This window comes from Theropithecus gelada, chromosome 2 (assembly GCF_003255815.1).
Source record: "Theropithecus gelada isolate Dixy chromosome 2, Tgel_1.0, whole genome shotgun sequence".
Lineage (NCBI taxonomy): Eukaryota > Metazoa > Chordata > Mammalia > Primates > Cercopithecidae > Theropithecus > Theropithecus gelada.
Window position 1 is genome coordinate 160,946,777 of NC_037669.1, and position 27,428 is coordinate 160,974,204.

Sequence of the window (27,428 nt, forward strand, 5' to 3'; positions counted from 1 at the left end):
AAATATTCTCAAATATTGTTTTATGACTTTCATAATGCATAATAAAGGAAAAACCTCTATCCCATTCACTACGCATTTTAACAGTTTAATTTCATTCTACTGTTATAATGAAAAAAGATATGCCCGACATTTATGCCAGAAAGAAAACTCTACAAACATGCATCGAGCAAGTGAAATGTCTATAGCTTTTATTTTAATCTCACAGCTAATTCAGAAAGTCAATAAAAATGTAAAGGAATATGGTATTTACATTGTAATTACAGGTCATCCCATATGCAAAATGTCAATGGTGGAGTGATGCCCCCAGGTGGCAAAATGATAAATTGCAATACTTTGATTGAAAAGTACTATGTACATATAGCGCTTCCATTTTGTCAAGTTCTGATTAAATCTAGAAACGTATATAAGGAATCTGTACTTCATAGGAACTAGTCATAAGTCCTACAAACTTATGGTCTACCCAAGTCACTCCTTTAACACTGATACCAAGGGAGAGTCTGATACCTTCCTCATGAGCTCAAAAAGTTAAGGGTGTATCTGCAAAACAAAAAGGGAAGTCATACCTATTCTGATGTGTTGAAGGAATAGCATTCATACCATTATAAAAATCTCTAAAAAGTATTCACCTTCTAGCCACCTCTCACACTAAGCAATTCCCTATGTCTAGCATGTAAACCATAATTTAAAACCATATCTAGTCAAATTGCTTGGACAATGAGTAGTGCTATAATGTGCTTTGCTCACAAATGATTCAGTATCAACACTAAAAAAAAAAAAAAACAAAAACAAAAAAAAAACAAAAACGAGTTTAGTTTCCTGCCTCCATACATGCATTAAACATAACAATCACTGATGAGTTGATATCTTGGCTAAAAGGTTCACATTTTGAGAACAAATTTATTTTGTACAGCCACAGAGATATAAAAGATGACAACAGAATTGTTACAATCTCAAGAAAAATCATTGAATACGTTTTTTAAATTACATTCCTGGTTTCAGATTGGTTTATTTGGGAAATTTTTCTCATTTAAAAGTAATCCAAAAAAAACTTCCATTTATTAGAAGTTTCCAATTGCAGTCATTGGGTGGTAACTAGCTAAAGTTTTGTTAGGCTTCCTTTAATCATTCCTTTAACATGGATTGTTTATAATTAAGGTGAATCTGTGCTGCTTTTGAGGGATAACTATGAGCGACGCAATGTGATATCTAAATCTTACATAAATAGGCAGATATCGTATTATTATTACAGTCCTATGAGGTATTATACCCATTTTAAAGATGAGAAAACCAAAGCTCAGATTAGGATTGTGCAGAATCTAGACTTCACATTAAGAACAGGCCTGGCTTTACTCCTTCTTTACATCCAAAGCTGGTATTTTAACAATGACACCACACTGCTCTGTTTCTATTACAGCATTCTAGAATTTTGTGAGTAGTCACATTCACACTTTTTTCTGATTTTAGCAAATAATTCTAAAAGCAATTGTCTACAAAGGTTGGCAGGTAGTGGAAAGGTGTGATGCAGCTGTATGCAAGAGACAGTGAGGAGAGGCAGGAATGTGGCTAACTGGAGAATACAGAATTTGTCTAAAGGAGTAGCTGCTACCTAGCTTTAGCAGCCCATTGTGGCTACACACGAACTGATGTTAGCAAGCGTTACCAAATCTTTTTTTTTTTTTTCTAGAGAAGACAAAATGCTCAATTTATATGAGCTGCTCATTTAAAAATACTAACTACTGGCCAGGCACGGTGGCTCATGCCTGTAATCTCAGCACTTTGGGAGGCCAAGGTGAGAGGATCACCTGAGGTCAATAGTTCAAGACCAGCCTGGCCAACATGGTGAAACCCTGTCTCTACTAAAAATACAAAAATTAGCCGAGTGTGGTGGTGCACTCCTGTAATTCCAGCTACTTGGGAGGTTGAGGTGGGAGAATCACTTGAACCTGGGAGGTGGAGGTTGCAGTGAACCAAGATCATGCCACTGCACTCCAGCCTGGGCGACAGAGTGAGACTCTGTCTCAAAAAACAAAACAAAACAAAACAAAAAAACTGACTAATTTACTAAAAAGAAACACTACCCAGACCAAATAAAAGACATCTGAAAGCCACATGTGGCCAGTATGCAATATGTTTTGGATTCTGATGATGAAAGATTCCTTTCCCAGAGATTCTGGACGAGACCTTCTGGTGCCAAATGATTTTTGTCCGTTATCCTCACTATTGGATTCATTCCACAAACACAGACTCTGTCTGCCATCTTCAGCTCTGGTCATACTTTTTTAAGACTGGTTCAGGTACAAGAAAAATCACTAACAAATCACTTACCAACCAACCAGCCCCAGCCCCCTTTCTTCTCTCTCGTTCTCTTTCTCTCTCTCTTCCCCCAACTACAAATACACTCTCTCCACTCACTCATTATCTCAAGTCTAAAGGTTTCAAGTTTGATCTTCATACATCTTATTTTACATCCTTTTAATCAACTTTTTAGTCCTCCTGTGAATAATCTTAAAATTTTTCATATTCCTCATTAGTTGAAGAAATTAAAATTGGATATGATCCTATAGTGTAGTTTTTAGAAGTATTGGGTCTGGTTTAGGTCTTACTCTCAACGTTTCCATAAAGGTTCTCTAATAATTGTCAGAAATTTATCATTCTATTCTAAATGGCTAGAAGAGCACCTCTAGGATTAAAGGAAAAAAATCCTTTTCAGTAGGAATCATAATGCATGTTCTAAGGACATCAGAAAAATGCCAGCTCTTTTATCATCCCTCATGTAGAAATTAACTAAAAACTATAAATTCTAGATAATTACAGCTTTTAAAAATTCTGGACAGAGACCATTTAAAAGGTTGAGTTTCAAAACAAAGTAGTAACATCACTAACATTTACCTTTACAATTCCTATAACCTATGAGGATGTAGAAAAGTGTTTATTTTAAATCCACTCTGAAATATCCAATAGGCAAAAGCTGGAAGAACTTAGAGTAGCCTTAAAACCTCAGAAGAAAACAATAAACTATGGGATGAAAATGTGGTCTTCTGGGGTTAAGGGCTGATATCTTGGATCATTCTCCCTTCTGCTTTCTGTTCCTCCTGCGTTTCTGATAGGCAAGTTTCTTACCCTAACTTCAGTTCCAACTTACTTTCCACTGCAGGAAATTAAAAAAACTTTACACCAAAAATGGAGGTTTATCTGCAAGGGAGGTACTATCTAAAGTTTTTAAGAGTTTTTCTCTATTATCAAAGTGTATAGGGTCCGATTATAATCAACAGAGACGAGGTGAGAAGGCGGTCATCAACATAAGCTAATTTTAACTGGGAGTGTCCATTTGGTTTAAGTATTTAATCTGACGGCTTTCTGATTACGGAATTTGAAAATCTCCGCCATAGAAAGCCCAAAGAAAATTAATACTGTACTTTCTTTGGTATACCCTATTCATCTCAAATGTTAATAACTGTTCATTTGTATTTTGTAATATTTCTAAAAATAGTCATGATGAACAATTCTTATTTTCTCATTCAAGAAGTTCCAATCAAGTTAAGTGGAAGCAATATTGTCACTGAGACTGTGGCATCCCCAAATATCTTATTTTCACATAATGTTTCCCATTTCTAGCTCCCTTCTCGAGGTCATTTGGATATTATATTCACCTGCTGAAATGTCTTTAAACCTAATATGAAAGACTAATTAGGGAGCTTACCTATATTCATGAAATACTTGGTTTGGTATAAAGAGCAAAGTGGACATTGCTCCATGCTCTTTTTTTTTTTTTTCCTACAGTCTTGCTCTGTTGCCCAGGCTGGAGTGCAGTGGCATGATCTCGGCTCAGTGCAACCTCTGCCTTCTGAGTTTAAGCAATTCTTGTGCCTCAGCCTCCCGAGTAGCTGAGATTACAGGCATGTACCACCCTGCCTGGCTAATTTTTGTATTTTTAGTAGAGACAGGGTTTTGCCATATTGGCCAGGTTGATCTTGAACTCCTGGCCTCAAGTGATTCGCCCGCCTTGGCCTCCCAAAGTGCTGGGATTACAGGCATGAGCCACCATACCTGGCCTCCTTCATGTTCTTAATCAGCTAAGACCTGCAAACAAAAAGCAGCCTACTCAAGATTCATACAAAGTATTTTTACTTACAATTCCTCTCCTCGTTTGGCTTTCTTGTCTGAAACCAGATAGACAGTTCCAAAACTTCCACTGCCAAGTTTCTGTTGAAGCACATATCTTCTTGCAATCAAGGTCTTTGGATAAGTGGAAATGGCTGTTGATCCACTCACACACTTAGCTGCCTCTTGGAATTTCAGCATTGCTCCAAACAACAGAGAACTGGTTCATTCATTTATAGAAACTTAACATTCGAGTCTCCTAAGAAATGGTCAAATTCATCCAAACAGTGTTGGTCAATTCCTTAAAGATGAAAAATTCAAAGATCAGGTCTAAAGGATGCTAAACGATCTCTAACAAAAAGTGTAAGTGCAGTGATTATCTGCACCTTGATCAGCAGACTGAATGACACCATATTGGTTAACGACTTAAAAGAAAAATGTTAAAAGGTACAGATACCACAAATTCCAGTAGAAGGCAATCCTTCACAGGAAGAGCCTCCCTTTGTACATTGAAATTTGGCAGAACTGAATTGGAGCCAACTTTCCACAAATATCTGGGATGGACATCTGTTTTACAATCAACAATCTCTTCATTTAAGATTTATACTCCCCACCTACTTATAAAAGACTCCAAATACAAGAACATTATCACTTCCTTAAATCTACATATCTGCATCAACCTTTTTGTAATGCCCTCTTCCCACCTTATGTTTACTTTGGTTTACAAAGAGAGAGTTAGGATTCAACAAGGAATTAGCAGGTGCTGTTTTCTTTAGATTTTTTTTTTTTTCTGTAGATGTTAAACCACAGTTTTTGCATTTATTAGAACAGATGCAAAGAGAGATAAGGATTCAGAGAGAATTTTTTCCCATGCTCAGCAAATTCTAGTTTCTAAAGTTCCTATTGTACACATTGTATATAATCTCTCTGGATTAAAAACAGGAGGAGTTAACAAATTCAATTCAAACCTAAAATTGCATTTAATGTCAGTGGAATATAAATGTTACACATGTATCTGTAATTCTTCAGGGAGCTATGAGATGTGACAGTTATGAAAGGCAAGACTGTTTAGGCTGGGCACGGTGGCTCACGCCTGTAATCCCAGCATTTTGGGAGGCTGAGGCGGGCAGATCACGAGGTCAGGAGATCGAGACCATCCTGGCTAACACAGTGAAAGCCATCTCTACTAAAACTACAAAAAAATTAGCCGGGCGTGGTGGCAGGTCTATAGACCCAGCTACTCGGGAAGCTGAGGCAGGAGAATGGCGTAAACCCAGGAGGCAGAGCTTGTAGCGAGCCCAGATCTCTCCACTGCACTGCAGCCTGGGCGACCGAGCAAGATTCCATCTCAACAAAAAAAAAAAAAAAGAAAGAAAGAAAGAAAAAAAAGAAAGGCAGGACTGTTTCATATGAGTAGGTACAAAGTAAAATCATTTTTATTCCATCAGAATGTTAAATGTTTTGTTAGTTATCAAGAAAAGTGTGCTTTTGTTTTAAATCTATATAGAAATAACCTTTTAAATTGAAAACTGCTTATACCTTGAAGCTAGGTTTTCATATTCAACAATTCCAAAGCTATGAGACAAAAACGTAGTTTTTAAGGATGGTCAATGGGCCTTACGTGATGGTGTCCGTCAACCACAAAAACTACTAGGGCAATTAACCACAAAAATCTCAAAACAGAACGTAAGTAAATGCCCATTTACAACATTTTCCTTCTTAAAATGTATTAACCAGTTAAGTTGTACCTGATACCAATGAGATTTGTTGCCAGCTTTTTTTTTCCCTTCCAAAGACATGTTAGTAAAATCTGCTGAAAAAAACAACTAGAGAGCAGGCCTCTAAATGTACCTTTCGTTTTTACTTCCCCTTCACTGTCATAAAAGTGATGCCTTTTGGCCATACTAAGTTGTTCAAATAAATATATGGACTTACAGCCTTTCCAACCGAAAAGGGTCCTTCAGGTCACTCAGTAATTCTCCTTAAAGATGAGATTAAGGTTCCCTTTAGGGAAGGACAGAATTACGGACGGACAGAATAGTTATGAGAAGTTCACTTCTAGCGGCTCCTATTTCTAAAGGACAGTCTAAACCCAGCAGTGCTTAAGCAGTCTGGTCCAGGCTGCAGAAGACTCTGGGACTAGGTTCCCTCCCGCCCAACCTCACAGACTCAGCCCTGCCACCCCCATTCCAGTCCACTTTTAGGTCATCCATTCTATCAGTCTCCTCTGTGCAACCATAAACCTACCCAAGAATGTTTCGCATTGTCTAGATTCTAGAACTATCTGTTCACTTGACAACACCCTCCCCCTCGAGGTTTGTGCGTGAACTTGGGCACTGCGAACACATCTTCATTATTTCTGCATCTCCAATCCCTGGCATAACCCCTGGCATATATTAGGTGTTTAATAAATCTTGTTAGGGCAAATAAGTGTCCAGCAGATCAACTCCCGCCCAAAGGAGGGAAAAAACGTTGGTTAAGAAAGCTAGATGGGAACTTGGAGAAAGTTACCACTTGTGCAAACTCCCCTTCTCGGTGAAACAGATTTGACTGGGGGCAAAAGACAACGGAAGGAGGAGTATTTATCACAAGTCAAAAATCAGTAGTTACCTTCCCAGGTAATAAGAGGAAGCCAATTTGTCACCAGGTTCTGCTATAGCAGAAATCTACCTTTAAAGTAAACCTTAACCTTAAGGTAAAACGAACAATTCCGTGCTTCTTCACTTTTTTAAACATTTACATTTTGGCAAAGCAGGTTAACGTTTATTGAGGGGCACTGAGAATGGAGTAAATCCGGAGATAAGACGTCCAGGAAAGCTAGGAGACCGCAGCCATGGAGTCCTAGAGATTCGGAACCCAGCCCGGACAGCTTGAAACCATTACCTTCCCCCTTGCAGGGCAGCCTGGCGAGCCCCGAGGAACACAGTTCGCTTTACCTTTCCCTGTTGTGGTCGGAGCGGCCCCCGGGGCTTGCCCAAGTCTTGCCAGTAATCGAGCAGGCCTCAAACTAGGGGCAACTGCACCCACCGACCGCCAGAGACTGCGGGCCACGGGTGTTTGGAACCGTCGCCAGGGAGACGGCGCGGGGCATACTGGGAAGTTGGGATGAGGCTGCAGCAAGGCGGAAGTGTCCGCCGACCCAAGTAGGCGGAGAAAGGCGAGGAGGACCGGCGGGCCAAGCTTTCCTAGCCTGACGGTAGCCACTTCGGAACGTACGTCCCAGCCCTCTTTAGCTACTTAGCGCCTTCGGGCCCGGGAGCACCTGCGCCTTGGCGCAGTCTGGCGCCACCGGCATCCCGGAAGTGTACTTCCCAGAGACGTCACACGGGATACTTCCGGTTCCCGCTCTTGGGGTTGAACTCTCACGTGCAGGAGCCAGTCCTCCCTGGGCTCTAGCGGGCTTCTGATGGAGGAGCTACTCCTCTGGGAGGAAAGAGCAGGTGGGCTCTGCTGCAGGTTGGGCGGCGGGTTGTGAGGGCCGAGGTGGCACAGTGTGTGAAGGCCTGTGTTTGAAGACTTAGGTCAAACCTTTTGCCCACCTTTCCTCTGTGCAGCTATACGCAACTGTCTATGCAAGGCCCTGTAATTTGCATAGGACGAGTTGACAGGGTCTCTGCTTGTGGACGCTTTACAAGGCTGCCTTGCAAAGAAATAAGTACTATACAGAATAGGGTTCTGAGATACTGACAGGGCTGGGACTAGCGTGAGGTAAGTGTAAAATGTAAATAGATCTCAATAAAATTCAGTAATCAAGATAAGTTTTAATGCAATATCTCTAAAAATCGAAATTATTGCAAAAAAAAAAATCCATGAGTGACAAAATGTCACGATTTTAATGTAACAGTACCATGCTGGGCCATATTGAAGCCTGAGGCACCAAAAGAAAAACCATCAATTCTGATCCTGCGAGTTAAGTTAGCCAGATGAGGAAGAGTAACTGGGCCAGATATGCAAAATAAGATGATGAAGGCCTGGCGCGGTGACTCACGCCTGTAATCCCAGCACTTTGGGAGGCCGAGGCAGGCGGATCACGAGGTCAGGAGGTCGAGACTATCCTGGCTAACACGGTGAAACCCCGTCTCTACTAAAAACACACACACAAAAATTAGCCGGGCGAGGTGGCGGGCGCTTATAGTCCCAGGTACTTGGGAGGCTGAGGCAGGAGAATGGCGTGAACCCGGGAGGCGGAGCTTGCAGTGAGCCGAGATCGCGCCACTGCACTCCAGCCTGGGCGACAGAGTGAGACTCCATCTCAAAAACAAAACAAAACAAAAAAAGACGATGAAAAGAGCTCGTGGTTAGGGGTGTAACTGGATAGAGGGGTTCCTAGAGGCATGAAGCAGTTTTCCTTATACCAAAATCTATGCCAATTAAGAAGGGCCCGCAAGCCTGAAGTCTGAAAGAAGTTCCATGACTGTCAATACAAAAGAAAAACTTGATCACTATCATAGGTCCTACACAACTCACTATACTGAAGCCCAAATGCTTTGTGATTATGAGATGAATAATGATATCATTTTTTAAGCTTAGGACTTTTTGCTTTGACCCCACAAAACAAATACTCTGTGCTGTAAGATGTTGACTATTACCACTTCAGAATCAAAGTTCACAGAACTTCTATACTTCTGTGTTAGTAATGGACTTTAATGATTTTTCTTTAGAATTAGCAGCAGCCTCTGTCACCATCCAAAGATCACAACCCATGAAACCATTGAGTTTGTGCTTTGTATCAGAAAGCAGAGGAGAATGAAAAAGCAAACTGCCAACATTGCTTGAGGATCTAGGTAAGAATTTATGGATGTTGATATCTATGTTCTATCTAAAGAGCACTTCATAACATTTGCTGTTGATTTAGTGGTGCTGGAAGCAATGACTTGGTGCCCCATAACCAGCATCAATTGAAAATGCTTTCTGTTGTTTTAAACAGGCGATTAATTCTTTAGACTGTCGTCATGGGTATCCGAGGACTAATGAGTTTTGTGGAAGATCACAGTAATGAGTTCTTCACTGATTTGAAGTTGCGGGACACAAAAATTGTCATTGATGGCTATGCTCTTTTCCACCGTCTTTCCTTCAATTCAAACTTGGAGCTCCGGTATGGTGGGGACTATGATTCTTTTGCAGATATTGTACAAAACTTCTTTGAATCACTGTTTGCTTGTAATATATGCCCATATGTTGTATTAGATGGAGGATGTGACATTTCGGATAAAAAGCTTACAACTTTAAAGGACAGAGCTAGAGAGAAGATCCAGATGGCCCATTCCCTTTCTGTTGGTGGGAGTGGGTATGTATGTCCCTTACTCATCCGGGAAGTATTCATACAGGTTTTGATCAAGCTGCAGGTATGTTTTGTCCAGTGCTTTTCAGAAGCAGATCGGGACATTATGACACTTGCTAATCATTGGAATTGCCCTGTGTTATCGTCAGATAGTGACTTTTGCATTTTTGACCTGAAAACTGGGTTTTGCCCATTGAATAGCTTTCAGTGGAGAAATATTAACACTATTAAGGGCACACAAAACTATATCCCTGCCAAATGCTTTTCCCTTGAAGCATTCTGCCATCACTTTAGCAATATGAATAAAGCTCTACTACCTCTCTTTGCGGTGCTTTGTGGAAATGACCATATTAATCTACCTATCATGGAGACATTCTTAAGTAAAGCACGTCTTCCTCTTGGAGCTACCAGTTCTAAAGGGAGGAGACACCACCGAATCCTGGGACTTCTGAATTGGTTGTCTCATTTTGCCAACCCTACTGAAGCACTAGATAATGTTCTGAAATACCTCCCAAAAAAGGATCGAGAAAATGTTAAGGAACTTCTGTGCTGTTCCATGGAAGAATACCAACAGTCCCGGGTGAAGCTGCAGGACTTCTTCCAGTGTGGTACTTATGTCTGTCCAGATGCCTTGAATCTTGGTTTACCAGAATGGGTATTAGTGGCTTTAGCTAAAGGCCAGCTATCACCTTTCATCAGTGATGCTTTGGTCCTAAGACGGACCATTCTTCACACACAGGTGGAAAACATGCAGCAACCAAATGCCCACAGAATATCTCAGCCCATCAGGCAAATCATCTATGGGCTTCTTTTAAATGCCTCACCACATCTGGACAAGACATCCAGGAATGCATTGCCTCCTCAGCCTCTAGCTTTCAGTGAAATGGAAAGGATTAATAAGAATATCAAAACCTCAATCATTGATGCAGTAGAACTGGCCAAGGATCATTCTGACTTAAGCAAATTGACTGAGGTAAGTATTTGTAATACTAATGAAATTTTTGTAAAGTACTTTACAGGTTACAAAGTGCTGTCTTGTATATTAGCTCGCTTACTATAACAAACTGATGAGGTTGAGTGCTATCTTGCCCTCATTTCATAGCTAAGAAATCTAGAAATTGAGTGAACTAGGTAATGTCTTAGCCAGAGAGTGACAGTGCTAGGACTCAAACCCAGCTCTTTTAGCTCTAAATCTACCATTTCCACTGTACTTCAGTAGTCTGTGTTATCTTCACAGTTATTACTACTATATTGTTATTACTACTAGGTTAATACTAGCTATCAATAGAATGGGATTATGTGGCTAAAAAGGAAAAAAATTCACAACTGAAAGAAAAAGTATAGACAGTAATGATAGGCATAATATCTCAGACTACATCAGATTTCAAATAAGGTTACTGCTGATACTAAGGTCTAATTTTTTAACTTTTATTAATGAAGACCTTTTTTAAAATAGGTTTTTGTGGCCGGGCGTGATGGCTCACGCCTGTAATCCCAGTACTTTGGGAGGCCGAGGCAGATGGATCACGAGGTCAGGAGATCGAGACCATCCTGGCTAACAAGGTGAAACCCCGTCTCTACTAAAAGTACAAAAATTAGCCAGGCATGGTGGCAGGCGCCTGTAGTCCCAGCTGCTCGGGAGGCTGAGGCAGGAAAGTGGTGTGAACCCGGGAGGCAGAGCTTGCAGTGACCACAGATTGCGCCACTGCACTCGACTCCGTCTTAAAACAAAACAAAAAAAATAGGTTTTTGTGTCATTATGGTTATTTGCCTAGTTTGATACAGAAAACATGACTCAGCCTAACTCAGTGTTGCTTAAACCTGAGTAACAGACCACCTTTTCAAGGAGAAAAAAATTCTCATGGATCCCAGTGTTGTCTTTTTATATTACATATTTAAAATTACAAATAGATATGAAACAATGCTCATAAAAGAACTAGATTCAGAAATTAAATACAGATAACTTAAAACAAAAAAAAATTGCAATGCCCATTAGGGGATTTTCTTAGATCCAATGACATATTCAGTCTCATAAGACTCATAGACCACACGTGGCACCAGTCTACTCAAGGATGTAGGACAGCAACCACAGCTTCCCAGTGGGTTTGAGTCAGGTTTTCCTTTTCTGTCAGAGTTCTCCCAGCACTGTTATCGGTCTACATCAAAGGTTTACCAACATTGGTGATTTTGTCCCCCAGAGGACATTTGGCAATGCCTGGAGACGTTTTTGTTGTCCCTACCTAGGGAGTAGAAGGGGTAGTGGTTGCTACTGGTATCTAGTGGGGAGAGGCCAAAGATGCTGCTAAGTTATACAATCTGTACTTACAGTGCACAGGAAAGTGTCCCATAACAAAGAATCTCTAGCCCAAAACACCAGTAGTGCCATTCCCTGGGCTACACAGCTGACCAGGAACTAGCCTCTTAGCCTCCTCATCAGTCACATCTCAGACAGGAGGAGATGAATGTCATAGTGTATGAGTGCAAGAGCCTTCTTGGCATGGGGCAGTGAATCTAAGAGCCTTCTTGGCATTGGCGAGTGACTGTTAAACCCCCAGGGTTTCTTTGGTGGCGGAGTGAAGAAAATGTTTTGGAATTAGTGATGGCTGTACAAGTTTATAAATATACTAAACCAAGGCAAGGTGGCTCATATCTGTAAGCCCAGCACTTTGGGAGGCCAAAGTGGGAGGATCACTTGAGGCCAGTAGTTCAAGACCAGCACCTGGGCAACACAAGAAGACTCTGTCTCTACAAAAAAAAAAAAAAAACAACTAAAAATTAGCCAGGCATGGTGGTACAGCTACTCAAGAAGCTGAGGTTGGAGGATTGTTGAGCCCAGGAGGTCAAGCCTGCAGTGAGCTGTGATTGTGCTCCCTGTTGAGCAAAACCCTGTCTCTAAAAATATATATACACTAAACCCACTGAATTGTATACTTTAAAAGGATGATTTTTATTACATATGAATTATATCTCAGTTAAATAAAGGAGAAAAAAAAGGTTTCACTGGCTTAAAAGCCCCGTTCCCTATAGGATCCAGTCTTTCTTATAATTCATGCCATAAACATAGCTAGCTAGGTCCCTGAGAGGGATATCCTACTTAAGACACTGCACTCAGGGAAACCCCAAGATATGGTGTCCCCACTAGGTATTTATAGTTCATTTATATATAGTTTAAGCTTAGATGCAATTTTATAAGTCATCTTTATAATGCTTGGTAACACAACTGACAACCTACCTTTAGCACATTTCCAGGGGTACAAAACTAGAAAGTGGAGCATAAGTCAAATTCTCAAACAAGGGATTTATTAACACTTTACCCACACCAATAAAATTCAAACTGTAGCTACATTCTTAATGTTTTGCTAAAATTACATTTCTGCTCAAACATAAATGGTGCTGTTGAAGGAGAGTTTTTTAAAAAAAAATTTAATGGCTTTACTGAGAAGTAATGTACAGTGAAGTGCACATATTTAAAGTGTGTACTTTAATGAGTTTTGACATGTCTACATCTGTGAGGTCATCCTACAATTAAAATAATGAATGTATCCATAACCCCTAAAGTTTCATCTTGTTCCTTTGCAATTCATGCTTCCTTGAGTATAAACATAGTAAAGTGCACAAATCATTTGTACAGCATGATAAATTTTTGCAAGGTCTATACATCCATGGAAAGAATCATTATCGCCACCCCAGAAGCTTCTCCTAGTTTCTGGTTCCAGTTACTCGCTCTGCAACTCCCTATAATCACTCTCTTGACTGTTTAACACCACAGAATAGTTTTAACTGAATTTTTACTTTAGAAAGGAACTCTTTCATCTGGATTTTATTCCACATGAGATTCATTTGCATTGCTGTGAGTAGGTGATCATTCATTTCTCGTTGCTGTAACGTTATTCTATTTTGGTATATTACTATTATACACTTATGAGCATTTTTTTTCATTATACAGCTTATGAGCATTCGGGTTCTTTCCAATTTTCCATTTCCATGTGTTCATCAGCCATTTGACATTCTGTTATATGAAGTTTCTGTACAGTTTTTTGCTCATTTTTGTTACCATATACGGTACCTTTGTCAAATAACATATTGTGAATAGTCTCTCCCATTGTTTACTCACTCTTTAGTATGTTTTGATGAACAGAAGTTCTTAATATACTCTAATTTAAATTTTTATTATTTGTGGTTACCACTTTTGTGAACTGCTTAAGAAATTGCCTACTCCAGGGTCATGAAAATTTTTTGCTGTTCACGTTTAGCATTTAGATCTATAACTTAGCTAGAATTGGTTTTTTGTGGGTGCGTATGGTGTGAAATAGGGATCAGGACACCTTTTTCCCCCACATGGAAATCCAACTGAATCCATGAGTATAGCAGGCTGCTTATATTCCTTGCTAGGTAGAGATGACTTAGTGTTCTCATCATTTACCTGGATTCAAAATAGAGTGAAATTTTAGTTCACTCTCTGTGCTGTGCTATCACCCAGCTTTCTCTTGGCATAAATTAATCAATTCTGAATTTAGCTCAATGCTTAATTGTTCTAATTAGCCCATGAAAATTATAAATGTACCAGGTGCTAATGTGATTCCAAACACAAATGCAGGAACAAGTATAGAAACCTTGTGATAGTACCTATTCATTTTGTTTTTTACATCTTGTTGTAATACATTATCTGCTTTGACCAGCTGTTGTTAATAGAAACTGTACAGTCTCTCATTTAATTCCCACAATAACCACATGGGATAGGTTTTCATTTTGGTTATGTTAGTTGCAATGGACAGAGCACCATTCAAGTTAACCAATGGGAGGTTAATCATAAGGAGACACAGAAGTGGATCATTCTTAAGGAGTAAGGCAGCCAAGACCAGTAGACCAGTCTCTCCGGGCATCTTTGCCTCTCGGGACAGCTGCTTCTGCAGGCTTGTACTTTCGTTCCCCCTGGGGAAGAGGGAAAGTAGTGGTCACATGGGATAGAACCTAACTTTAAGGGCTGTGAGTTGAGTTCTTCCCCTTTTGGAAGGGACTGAGGACTGGTGAGTTTGATGAAACATCTTATACAAGTCATTATAATGACCATTTTACAGATAAGTCAGACAGACTGGAGAAAAGGTCTGAAACCTTTCGAACAAGGCCATAGGGTTAGTGCAGGGCACAACATCCCAGGCTGGAGTGCAGTGGCCGGATCTCAGCTCATTGCAAGCTCCTCCTCCTGGGTTTACGCCATTCTCCTGCCTCAGCCTCCCGAGTAGCTGGGACTACAGGCGCCAGCCACCACGCCCGGCTAGTTTTTTGTATTTTTAGTAGAGACAGGGTTTCACCGTGTCAGCCAGGATGGTCTCGATCTCCTGACCTCGTGATCCGCCCGCCTCGGCCTCCCAAAGTGCTGGGATTACAGGCTTGAGCCACTGCGCCCGGCCTCCACTTTACTTTAAATTTAAGTAGTTAAAACTACTTCCAGTAGCGGTGATTGGTTATACTATAAAGCTCTTTGCATCTTTCTCATTTTAAAATTTTTATCACAATATTATTAAAAGCAGTATTTAGAAATAATCATACTAAAGTTTTCATGCATTAATGACAAAACTATTTTGTCATTTATGATGTGTTTTGTTTCAGGTGAACATCTCTAGTCTCAGCTGTCAACCACTCTTTCTACTAACTAGATGTTACATGCTAAGAAATCTATCACCATCTCGACTTTCCAGAAAGCAGAAAATCTTTTTCTGGCTGTGTGCGGACACTAAGGATACAACTTTTTTTTTCTTAAAGTTTGATTTTAAAGTCCCCCAGAAGATGCCCTTTTAATATTCCTGTGAGTGCATGACCTGTAAGGTCCCTTCTGGTTCTTGCAAGTCTTGGTAATTCATTGAGGTAAAATTATTTAAACAAGAACCTCAGTGCTCTTACAGCTGTTTACTTCTGAGCTTTTACTTGAAGTACATTTTAAACCATGAAGTAAAAGTGAGTGTGGTGTGTTACTGCAAGCACAATGCAAGTAGTCCTTAAAATATTCCTGTCTCCCTTGAATATACCTCTAATCTACAAGCAGCCCCCTGGGACAATCCCTGTGTGTCTTTTATGCAAAGACAATAAAGCATTCAACAGGGAAGGGACATGAGACAGGACCCAAACAAATAGAGTATATGCCACAAAGGGTTCCTATAAGCAACGTTTGTCTTCTGGAGGCAATTAGTAATGGCATCATGTTGAAGGCAAATGCCTGTTGCACAGGCAACAGGTGGGGTTGAGTATAGAGCTTTGTTTCTCAAAGTAGAATAGTTGGGCTGCTAGTTAAAATGTATATTCCTGGGCTCTCTCTCAGGTTAGTCAATCAAAATTTATGGAGTAGGGCCTGAGGATTGAATTTTTAACAAGCTTCCCATGTGACATGTGCACTGAAGATGCTCACCAGCGTATACAAAGAGGATGGAATGACATAAGTAAAGGTTGTGTAGGAGTATGCAGTACACCCATTCAACCAACCATATTTATAAAGCATCTCATTCATGTTCTAAATGCTGTGAGTGTGGCTGATTTTTTTTTCCCACAAGAAGTTTAACAGCTGACAGAAGTTTCATTAGCATTAAATCTTTTCATGCTATGGTGGAAAAAAAAATAACAGACATTTCCCAAAGTAACTTGCAGGATGCTTGGTGTGTATTTTCAGCTCTCCTTGAGGCGGCGGCAGATGCTTCTGTTAGAAACCCTGAAGGTGAAACAGACCATCCTGGAGCCAATCCCTGCTTCACTGAAGTTGCCCGTTGCTGTCAGTTGCTACTGGTTGCAGCACACTGAGACCAAAACAAAGCTACATCATCTACAATCCTTACTGCTCTCAATGCTAGTGGGACCCTTGACTGCCATAATCAACAGCCCTGGTAGGTAACTGGAAATTACAGGAGTATATTGTTGCATGTTGCTTGCAAATTGTTTGCTCAAGAGTTTACACAAACAAAAAAGTATTCTTGGATTATTTACTCCCATTAATTATATCAGAACTTAGATGTGGAGTCACCAAAATATCATTCATTCATTGGTAAATATTTTTTAACACTTCATGTGCCAGGTTCAGTGCTGGAGGGCTTGAATCTTAAGTATACAGCAGTGAGATGTGTTGGGATACTGCCAACTCCCATCTCTGGTGGCACCTACTGCTTTAACTTGTGAAGTATGACAGTGTATTTTGCCAGCTGCATTTGTACTCCATGTTCCCTATCCAATTATTCGCACAGCAGCAATGTCATCACAAGAAACTTGCCCAGAAGTGAAACTTCTAAATACCTACAGCCACTGCATTCTTGCTTATACGTCTTTTTATTCCTTTTTCTCTGCTGTCAGTTTCAATTAGTATGTAAGTAGTGATGACATAGTAATTTGTCTTTTTTTTTTTTTTGAGATGGAGTCTCACTCTGTTGCCTAGGCTGGAGTGCAGTGGCACAATCCTGGCTCACTGCAACCTCTGCCGCCTGGGTTCAAGCGATTCTCCTGCCTCAGCCTCCCAAGTAGCTGGGATTACAGGAGCCTGCCACCACACCCAGCTAATTTTTGTATTTTTAGTAGTGACAGGGTTTCACCATCTTGGTCAGGCTGGTCTTGGAACTCCTGATCTTGTGATACACCTGCCTGAGCCTCCCAAAGTGCTGGGATTACAGGCATGAGCCACCGCGCCCGGCCAGTAGTATCTCTTAAATACACCGAGGCAAGTTTATCTGCGTATAATACAAGGTGAAGTAAATGCTGAAACATTGGGACACTTTAATACTGTAGTGGAATATCCTCTTTAAAGATTATGAATGCTCTACCACTGTATAAATATGTATAATAATTATACTCTAGAATAGTACTATCTATTATGGTGGCTACTAGCCAGACGTGGCCAAAGTTAAATTCCATTTAAATTAAAAATTGAGGTTTTCAGTCACACTAGCCACACTTCAAGTGTCAGGTAGTCACATATGGCCATAGACTAGCTTACTGTATTGGACAGCACTGCAGAAAGTTCTATTAGATAGTGCTACTCCAGTTTACTATTTTATAAGTTAGATAAAAGAATGGAACAGCATGGACTCCTGTTTCCCAAGTATTAAGGCTCAAGCTTGCCAGCTGTCAGAGGGACTATTGTTATACGACAGCCAACTTAAAACAAATCAGTGAAGGCCCACTGCTGCTTTATGAACACAGATTTAGGGTATTTCCTCTGACTGAATAATAAATACACTGTAAGAAAGCTCTCAGAGCACAAGCCTATTAAGTTTTTACCTGAGTCCAACAGAAGGGGCATGTCAAGGGTCTGTTTCTTTTCTTTTAGGAAACGTGGACCCTTTCCCCAGGCAGGCTCAGTGCCTTGCTGCTCGCTAGTTGGTAAAAGGTGGGCCTCCTTTTTATTATTTTCAAATTGGTCCAGATGTTAATTTTGTGTACCCCTGCCCAAACAAATCTGTAGAAACTTACAGCTAAACACACGCAACATTCCTTATTTCCTAGGATTGTTGCTTCTTGCCCCTTATCCTACTATGAAAAGAAGCTGATTATTTGCCAAATTCTCCAAGTCATACTTTAGCTTCCTCCCATAAAACACAGAGGTCAAAATGTGTTTTGAACACACAGGTTGTTTCTTTAACACAAATGTACCACAGCATGGGAGTTTCGGTGAAAGAGAACAGTAAAGAGAATAATATTTAATAGTCATTTGTATTTTTCATAGACACAGATTTAGGGTTTAGAGAATTCAAATGCAGACATGTTTATAGTCAGGTAGTAGACCAGTGGAAGAGATCTTATTTCAGGGAAAAAGTAAATTCTGATGGGTTAAATAAAGTTAGGTCATCATTAAAAAAACAGTTCAATATCAGTATTTCAATTTATACAGCAAGGCATTTATGAAGCCAGAAGAGAAAAACATCTTGGTTTTTTTCAATGCATTGTTTTCTGTATGGAATTTGTAGTATATGTGGGGAAATGAAAAGCTGTTACAGTGCTTTTGAAATACTGCCCTTGGGTTGTTTCTTTATTTAGGTAAGGAAGAGCTGCAGGAAGATGGTGCTAAGATGTTGTATGCAGAGTTCCAAAGAGTGAAGGTGCAGACACGGCTGGGCACAAGACTGGACTTAGACACAGCTCACATCTTCTGTCAGTGGCAATCCTGTCTCCAGATGGGGATGTATCTCAACCAGCTGTTGTCCACTCCTCTCCCAGAGCCAGACCTAACTCGGTAAGCACCATGGGAAACTTTAGTTCAGATGGAAGCACACAAAAGTAAATACAGTACTTTCACTTATATTTAAAGCAACAAAGTTACTTAAAAAAACAAACAAACAAAAAAAAACAAAACCTAATCTTAGTGTAATTGATTTTGAGTCACTGTTACAGCTGAAGAGCTGGAAACAGGAAAAATATTAAATTTACATATTCTCAAAGAATGTTTCCATGATTCAATTCAATTTTAAAACATCAGTTCCTTTAAGTAAAACATTAATATGTGGGAGAGGGGAAGTAACTGTTGGTAGGATATAACTCTCTCCTTTCCTCTTGGTCTTTAAATGTCACTTTGTAGAGCCTTTTTCTGATAACCCACCCTAGTGAGACATACTGTCTACCCTCATTCACTCTAGTCCTGTTACTCTGTATTTTTTTTAACTGCATTCCTTACCACCTGGCATATAGCTTACTCATTCATTCAAATATTAAATGCCTACCCTGTGCTAGGGTGTAGGGACAAAAACAGAATCTCTGCTCTAATGGAGTTTTCATTCTAAGTGAGATGATGAGTAGATGCCCAAGTGAACTTAACATAGGATGTTTGCTTTACCAGGCAAGAAAGACAATAAGGGAGTTGAGCCTATGTGCCACAGAGTAATTATAATGTTTGTCTGTGGAGTTTAAGCTGGGTATCATAAAAATAAATGACAGCAGCAGTAGGGTGTGGAGCAGTGAAAACAGTGATAGGATCAGTGGATTGGACATCTTGGTAACTGACCATCCAGGAGGTACTTGAGGGAGAGATGAAGATAAAAAGGAGATAGATTATGTTTTGTTTGTCTCTCCACTCAGATGTAAACTCTATGGGTAGAGGGGCTTGTCTATTTAATTTGCTGTTGCAGCCCCAGTGCCTTCAATACTTTGAATGAGGATATATGGAGGCATACAAAATATGGTGGGACTTTATATATTTCAAGGTAAAAAGCCTCCTGGCAGTAAACAGTGTTGTTAATGTATCTCTGGGCCTTATATCTGAGCTAACACAAATAAGACTAATTGGCCTTTGACCCATGGATTCTTTATTTCTTTTGTTTAATAATTTAAGGTCATTCTTGACTGGATCCTCTTTAGTTACCACAAATCCTTTTAAAACAAAACAGGAAACACAAAACCAAACAGTTCTCTTAATCATGATTTAAAGAGCAGGACTGTTCTTGAATCTCAGCATAACCAAGGCTTTTTACACAGAGATTTTACACTGATTAAATGATGGTTCTACATGGATTGCTAAGGTACCAGTTCATCAGCTTTGTCCATAACTAATAAACTTGTGGATTCCGATTAATCTCATCTTCTATTTGTGAAGGTTTTAGTCCCAGTGAATGACCTTGCAGATGATGCCAATAAATTTTCTCATATTCTAACAAACCACCTATTTGGTTTATCAGGGTCATTTTAAATTGCTTTTCTTTAAAATTAAAGTGTTAAAGACACCTCCTCAGCCTTGGGACTAACTGCAGAACGAACTAAGCATGCATCATGTAATTTGTTGATGAAAAGTTTTTAAGTATCACCAGCAAAGAATCTTTGTCATACCAGCTCAGTTCCTTCCTTCAAAGAACAGATTATTCTTAAGTAATTTCAATAATATTATAGAGCAATAAGAGCTCTCATTATTTAGATGCATTTGTTGAAGCTATGTCAATGATGGTTATCCTGTTGCACTGAATTAGTTCTTTAACAACATACTGTTTTCTCCCTTTGAACAGACTGTACAGTGGAAGCCTGGTGCACGGGCTATGCCAACAACTGCTAGCATCGACCTCTGTAGAAAGTCTCCTGAGCATGTGTCCTGAGGCTAAGCAACTTTATGAACATCTATTCAATGCCACAAGGTCATATGCCCCCACTGAAATATTCCTACCAAAAGGTAAATCAAATTCGAAAAAAAAAAGGCAGAAGAAACAGAATACCAGCTGTTCTAAGAACAGAGGGAGAACCACTGCACACACCAAGTGTTGGTACAAGGGAAACAACCGGTTTGGGTTGTTAATGGTTGAAAACTTAGAGGAACATAGTGAGGCCTCCGACCTTGAATAAAACTCAGTTTGCATCAAACTAGATGTATTTAATATAATCCTTACTTAAAATTATTCTGTTACCTCCCTTGAAACAATTAACTTTTTCTTTAGGACTAACCTGTTAGGGGATAAACATCACAGCAATCTGAATTCCAAGTTATTTTGTATTTTGCTTTTAATAAATACAACCTGATTTAAGAAACTTTTGTATTTCTAAATATGTTTGAAACCATGTTTATACTTCTCATGTTCCATTTCAGCAAGTTAACGGTAATATATGCTATACGCTTTAAATTGCAGCAATTTAGCCAGCTACATTCTCAGAAAGAGTAGAAGTCACACTCAATTATTGCCTTTAAGTAGCAGCTGGTTATCATTTCAAAAATTTTTAAAAACAGTTTCCTCTCTGTACTTTAGTATGAAGTCTGGGCAATGAAAGGTAGAGAAGTGAGGATGCCAGACAGAAAACTGTCTCTACTAAAAGTAAGTACTTAAGTCAATGAGACCATGACAGGATTGAAGAGCACTTTAGGTACACTTCAGGTTTTAAAGCAGAAGTTGAAACTAATGGCCCCAGCCAAATAAGAAACAGCATCCTGAGCTGTTAGACCTAGAGGAGGAGGAAACAGTGAGAAGTGAAAATATCAGAGATATATGCAGCAACACCAGACTCTATGCCCTCTTTATACTATAGATTTTGACCCATTAATGAGATGTGAAAGTAATGAGTCACACCCATTATTTTTTAATGAAAAAATTAGAATGGAAAATATCAGATATACATATCATGTATTAGGTCATTGTGTAAAATGTATTCCTTACTGTGGACTGTAGTGAAAAAGTTTAAAAGGTACTGCTCTGGAAAATACTGCCAAATAGAGGCTGCTAAAATTAGAAATACCTGAAGAGTTATGAAGGTGCAAGCCAGTTCCAAATAAGAACTTGAAAATAAAGAGAACCAAGTAGAATAAATGCATTGGGCAAGATCTGAAAATATATTCAACCTTCATTTTACTTGTATTCATACAAATTGTGTTCTTCCTTCTGTACTCTCCCACTGGTATATTCCATCAGGAATAGCCCTAAACGTAGCTTTAAAGCTGCCATTTTGAGCAGGCCTATGTACAGTTCCTAATATCTAATAAACAATTTTCTTTACTTTCCTAGAAGTACCATACTCTTAGAGGAATAAGCCCAGCATCAGCCAGTGTCAAACACACACCTGCCAAGTGTTGACTGGGTTTCTCCATTTACAAAAGACACAATACATCATTTGCTCCTAGAATATTCAAACCTAACAATTACTTTGTTAAATAAGAGTTCTTGAAATAAGGAAATTTTTATTATTTTCAGAGGATTACATGGGAGTTCTTCAGTAAGGTTATTTTTATAATCTTACTAACAACCATCTCCAAAGAGATGGTTATTCCCAGAAGAATCAAGAAAAGAGCAGTCAAGTACATCTATTTTTGAAAAGAAATGTTACTGGAAAATAATGTATCTAATGGGGACTATAAACATGTCAGACCCGTGCTGGGTGTGTGGCTCACGCCTGTAATCCCAGCACTTTGGAAGGCCAAGGCAGGCAGACTATTTGAGGTCAGGAGTTCAAGACCAGCCTGGCCAACATGGTGAAACCCCATCTCTACTAAAAATACAAAAATTAGCCGGGCATCATGGCAGGCACCTGTAGTCCCAGCTACTCAGGAGGCTGAGGTGGGAGAGTTGCTTGAACCTGGGAGACAGAGGCTGCAGTGAACCGAGATAGCGCCACTGTACTCAAGCCTGGGTGACAGAGCAAGACTCCGTCTCAAAAAACAAAACAAAACAAAACAAAACAAAAACACACACATATAAGACCTTTGTTATACCAAATCCTCCCTACCTTGATTCCTGGAGTTTGAGGCTAATCTGGAGATTATATTAATATAACTGTCCCATTTCCTGGGTTGTCATCAACACTGCTTCTTAAAACCACTGAATTACCTCTATCATGTTTTTCTTTGATTAAAAGTGTCCTCCTCCAGCAGAAGTAATAAGTCAGGTTCCTTTCTCTAACCATTTCAGGACCATTCCACTGAAAATTATCCAGCCTTGCAGTAAAGGAGTGAAAGTCTAATAATGTCCCTTTAAGTATACTACCCTGGTGTATATCTTCTCCTAAATATATTAGATGAGTATATAAGGTACTTCACAGGAGTATATAAGGTGGTTCACCGAAGCATGATGACATAGCACCTGAACCCCCTGCAGAAGACATTCTTGTTTAAGCTGCTTGGGAGACAACACACAATGAAATGACAAGAGATTATTTTATTAGGTTGGTGCAAAAGTAACTGTGGTTTTTACCATTATAAAAGTATTGTCTGTCAGATGCAAAATGGCAAAGTGCAGACTGAATACTACAATAAGGAAACAGCAGTCACCAGGATGAGAGGTTAAATCACAGGAAGATTCTCATGCCTGGCTTTTGACCTGGCTTTAAAGAATAGGAATTTTAAAATTCAGATCAGATATACATTAGGAACACCTGTGTAGAAGCAGAATGTTATACATCCCATATTCCCTTTCCAAAATCTAGTTTCCTGTGTTTGCAATCAAGTGATTAGGTCCTGCTCTTTCTAATTCAGTTCTAACAAATGAAATCTTATCTTAGGCTTTGGAAATTGTCTTCAGTTAGCAGCTCAAGTAACAAAAGGAACTCTGGGCAGCTAAGATGAATAAATTTTAGAGATAAAGCTGCAGAGACAGGAAAACTTTTACTATAACCTAATCATGTTCTGTATTTAGTGCTGATAAAATTATATGTGAAGTCTATTTTGTACAAGCACTTTTTGAGACACCTGGACCTTGAAAGTTTAATATACATCCTGTAAATATAATCACAGGTCTTTCATGCTATTTGATCATGGGGAAAGAATTCAAATTAACCTTTTAGCATCTGAATTTGAATTTCAGAAGATAAAGACCATAGCTAAAAAGCCCTTAGAATTCTCTTTTTCTCCTTTGTGCACAAAAGGAAATAAATCAATGACTATGCCTCAGTTGCCCCACCTACAAAGGATTTTAACAGTCCAAATTATTGTGTAAAAGATAAAATAACATGTATTTTTAAGTTACTTAACACAGTGCCTCATACTAAAAATGTGTTATTAAGTGATGGCCACTGTTATATCCCCAATGAAAAGCCAGGGCAAAGCAAGGAATGTGGGAAGAAGTGAGTGAGTGTTAAGCAGTACAAAGATTAAGACAACGTTTGAGACCAGAATTGCCATAGGTTTAAAAGCAGAATTTTGCAGAGGCAAAGGAGATCAACACTATCAAATATGGTGAAGAAGAGACACGGGCAGGAATGTGAGAATATTATAGCAACTCCAGCAGTAGCCACACTGGAAAGGGTAGAAAACTACCAAGAGAATTTCAATGGGCAGCCAAGCTCAAACTTAGAAAATAATGACAAAAGACTAGAAGGAATTATCCCCATGTGCGTACCTGTCCCCCTTTAGCCCTTTTTCCTATTTTCAGAGTTTTCTGTAGTGTTTTTAAAGCTCAATTTGAAAGAGCCCTTGGCATGTTTAAAGATAGGAAAAGGTGGCCAGGCGCAGTGGCTCACACCTGTAATCCCAGCACTTTGGGAGGCCGAGGTGGGTGGGTAACGAGGTCAGGAGATCGAGACCATCCTGGCTAACACAGTGAAACCCCATCTCTACTAAAAATACAAAAACAAAATTAGCCGGCGTGGTGGCAGGCACCTGTAGTCCCAGCTACTCGGGAGGCTGAGGCAGGAGAATGGCGTGAACCCAGGAGGCAGAGCTTGCAGTGAGCTGAGATCGTGCCACTGCACTTTAGCCTGGGCGACAGAGCGAGACTCCGTCTCAAAAAAAAAAAAAAAAAGAGAGAAAAAGGTGAAGAGCAGATATTACCATTTCCTAGGAATTTCCTCTTCCTGCAACTACCAGCGTTATAAACCTGGCCCTACTCCATAATCCTAAGGAAGCCAAACCCAGTTTTACCCTTAGCAAGGTTGCCAGATTTCACTGGGTGCTGCTCTCAACCACATGCTATTTGGCTGGCTGGCGTACCATGAACCTGAGCAGCACCTGGAAAGCCATCACTACCAAGACCAGAAAGTTCCATAAAAGGATAAACTTTCAGTGGTGCCTGACTCAAAATGTGACACTGTATTTTCAATAAGATAGATGTGGGGTACTTGGTGTTTATCTCATGTCTTTTAATGACACACTTCAGTCATCACAGCTGAAAGTGATTCTGCATCTTGTACCAATTTGAAATTAAATACTACTCTTGGAAAAATGCCACCCCACTTCCAGCAGCAGCTTTCTGAGCCATACAGGATAAGCTGCTTTTGCATTTCTTTCCAGAGGTATGAATAATACTAAATTCAAGTCCATCCAGCTGTAAAAATTCTAAGATGAGAACTTCATGTTAAGGAAGGAAGTTTTAAAATTTAAAAGGCATGACTGCACGACAGTCTGTTAAAATGGGAGAAGAGAATGAGATAATACATGAAAGAAGAATTTCCAGCTAGTTTCACTGGATTCTGTTTTTAGGGAGAGAAATCAAATGAAAAATGAACATGTTACAATGCACATTCAATCTCTTCTATTCCTGCTACTCTTGAAAACATTCTATTTGGTTAAAATAGCTAAGTCTTTCTCTGAAAATATAAATATATTTTTACATTTATGTATATATGCACATATATAGTCACCTTTTGGTATGTGTGGGAACTATGCAGATATGTTTTGGTTTAGAATGTTCTGTTCTGAGAAAATGAGTTAGTGACTATATTTTTTCCCTAAGACTGAGCTGTTAGGATAGTTTAGTTTCTACTATTACTAAATGTTGTCTTCTCTAAGCAAGATAATATACTTTAGCCTATTCAGATTAAGCTTTGTTTCTCTGGGTTTGTACAACCAATAGGAGGGAAACCTCCACTTCTCTTCTGCATCCAAGAGGTAGAAGTGAGCCCATCAACCAGACAAGAGAAGACTGCTTCAGATGGATAAAAAATTGGGTGAGCATAGAGAGAGAGATGGGAAGCACAATTCAGATGGGACGGCAGATCAGAATACTCCACCTACTGTAAGAACAAGAAGCCTTGATAATGTGATGGCATGTCCTCCTGGTTGATGATGTTTTAACAACAGTCTGAGACACTCTGACTTTCTCTACATGGGAGCCTTGATGGAGACTCAGAGTAGTCACTGACATCAAATCTGCTACCAAGTGCATCTATACAAGAGAGAATATACTGTTGGGAGATTGGAGGGTAGAGAAAATTGGTGCCACTTCCTTTCTAATCCACTGAATGCAAGGTACAGGCCTATTTTCCTCTTTTTGAATATCTAAATGAGTAGGCAAACTTTCTACAAAGGGCCAGATAGTAAATATTTTAGGCTTTACAGGTCATATAGTCTCTTGCAACGGCTCACCTTTGCTGCCATAGCATGACAATGCCAATAAACAATATTGTGAATGAATGTGCATAGTTGTGTTCTAATAAAACTTTATTTACAAAAATAGGCAACAGGAGAATCTGACCTGCATGGCGTAGTTTCTTTCTTTTCTTTCCTTTTTCTTTTTTTGAGACAGAGTCTTGTTCTGTCTCCCAGACCAGAATGCAGTGGCGCAATCTAGGCTCACCGCCTCCCAGGTTCAAGCAGTTCTATACAGATTTTTGTATTTTTAGTTTCGCCATGTTGGCCAGACTGGTCTCGAACTCCTGGCCTCAAGCAACCTGCCTTCCACACCCTCACAAAGTGCTGGGATTACAGGTGTGAGCCACCACGCCTGGCCATAGTTTCTACACCAAAACTAAATAATAGCTCCATGTGGATGAGTTAAACAAGATTAAATTAAACTATTTCCCTAACTTGTAATACCTCTAGCTGATGCATGGACCATCCAACCATCCAGACCCACTCCATATAGAAAAATACTTACAAAATCTAATGTAATCCTATTACGTAACCACACAGATGAATATGAGACAGAAATAGGAATTAAAACATTCTAATTTATAACTTCTTAAAATTGATCTAATAATGCTTAAATGTAAAGTTTGTCATGTCTTTCCTATCAGACATACATTTTCTACACAGTTACCTATTTGTAAGACGCACAAACCATGTGTTTCACAGTATGCCTGCAAGATGCAGACCTGACAAGAGCAATGGTCCAGGCATTATATGGTATTTTATTTATGACCATAAGATGGCACCAAATTATCACTTGTCAACTAAAGGGCACTTTGATATACTTATCACAGAGAAAACTTTAATAGAAAGTTCTTTAATGTAGTTGAGAAGATTAGTAATTTTTTTTTAAACTATTAAAAGGCACATTTTCAAAACCTACAAATCCAGAGCCCAAAAATGGATCTCTGGAATTTATATAGAACGATTTGCTCAGTTTCTGGCATTGAGTGCTCATAACAATGAGATGTGGTTTCTACTCAAAAGGGTTACTAAGTAGAGCAATGCAACTATTGCTTAAGAAATAATGATGCTAGGGCACCTTTGCGTTAAATATGAAAAGAAGTTCTGTCAGGCCTAACAACCATGAAGGCCTAACACCACAGAAATGCGGGCCTTTGTCGGTATATTTGTCAGTTTGGCCAGATTTGAGTAAAACAGAATAGGAATAGCAAAGTCAGGTGTGCACAGTGACCTGCACATGAAACACCATCTGCCTGAAGCAGCTGTGCAAGCACAGGCTGTTACATCATATATGCTCATGTGTACACGAGA

At 39.5% G+C, this 27,428-nt stretch overlaps 3 protein-coding genes across 14 annotated transcripts in view; 1 reads left to right on the forward strand and 2 right to left on the reverse strand.

Annotated features, from left to right (window-relative positions):
• The window catches only part of NEK11 (NIMA related kinase 11), a 291,394-nt gene extending 284,199 nt beyond the window's left edge, over nucleotides 1–7,195 (reverse strand). For 4 of the 7 annotated variants that reach the window (XM_025374283.1, XM_025374271.1, XM_025374266.1 and 1 more), the window contains exons 1-2: nucleotides 7,038–7,195; nucleotides 4,133–4,402 (exon numbers count right to left, since the gene is read on the reverse strand). In XM_025374283.1, coding sequence (XP_025230068.1) covers nucleotides 4,133–4,302 — 170 coding nt within the window. In that variant the 5' untranslated portion in view covers nucleotides 4,303–4,402; nucleotides 7,038–7,195. Of the gene's footprint in view, nucleotides 1–4,132; nucleotides 4,403–6,036; nucleotides 6,314–6,825 lie in introns of those variants that run through there. The other 3 variants (XM_025374277.1, XM_025374294.1, XM_025374288.1) reach the window with 3 other exon arrangements.
• ASTE1 (asteroid homolog 1) lies at nucleotides 7,191–20,856 on the forward strand. Its single transcript, XM_025374305.1, has 7 exons — nucleotides 7,191–7,537; nucleotides 8,763–8,885; nucleotides 9,029–10,355; nucleotides 16,044–16,254; nucleotides 17,685–17,744; nucleotides 18,392–18,587; nucleotides 20,344–20,856. The coding sequence occupies exons 3-5, from the start codon at nucleotides 9,054–9,056 to the stop codon at nucleotides 17,732–17,734; spliced, it is 1,563 nt and encodes a 520-aa protein (XP_025230090.1). The 5' UTR covers nucleotides 7,191–7,537; nucleotides 8,763–8,885; nucleotides 9,029–9,053; the 3' UTR covers nucleotides 17,735–17,744; nucleotides 18,392–18,587; nucleotides 20,344–20,856.
• Nucleotides 18,021–27,428, reverse strand: part of ATP2C1 (ATPase secretory pathway Ca2+ transporting 1) — a 165,455-nt gene continuing 156,047 nt past the window's right edge. For all 6 annotated transcript variants that reach the window (XM_025374248.1, XM_025374235.1, XM_025374254.1 and 3 more), the window contains one exon: nucleotides 18,021–18,579. In XM_025374248.1, coding sequence (XP_025230033.1) covers nucleotides 18,484–18,579 — 96 coding nt within the window. In that variant the 3' untranslated portion in view covers nucleotides 18,021–18,483. The remainder of the gene's footprint in view (nucleotides 18,580–27,428) is intronic.

Bases quoted from the DNA above. Each gene is read 5' to 3' on its own strand.
- ASTE1 (XM_025374305.1), top strand. From the start codon at position 9,054: ATGGGTATCCGAGGACTAATGAGTTTTGTGGAAGATCACAGTAATGAG. The intron at 10,356-16,043 runs GTAAGTATTTGT...GTGTATTTTCAG, and splicing joins ACTTAAGCAAATTGACTGAG to CTCTCCTTGAGGCGGCGGCA. The intron at 16,255-17,684 runs GTAGGTAACTGG...CTTTTCTTTTAG, and splicing joins TGCCATAATCAACAGCCCTG to GAAACGTGGACCCTTTCCCC.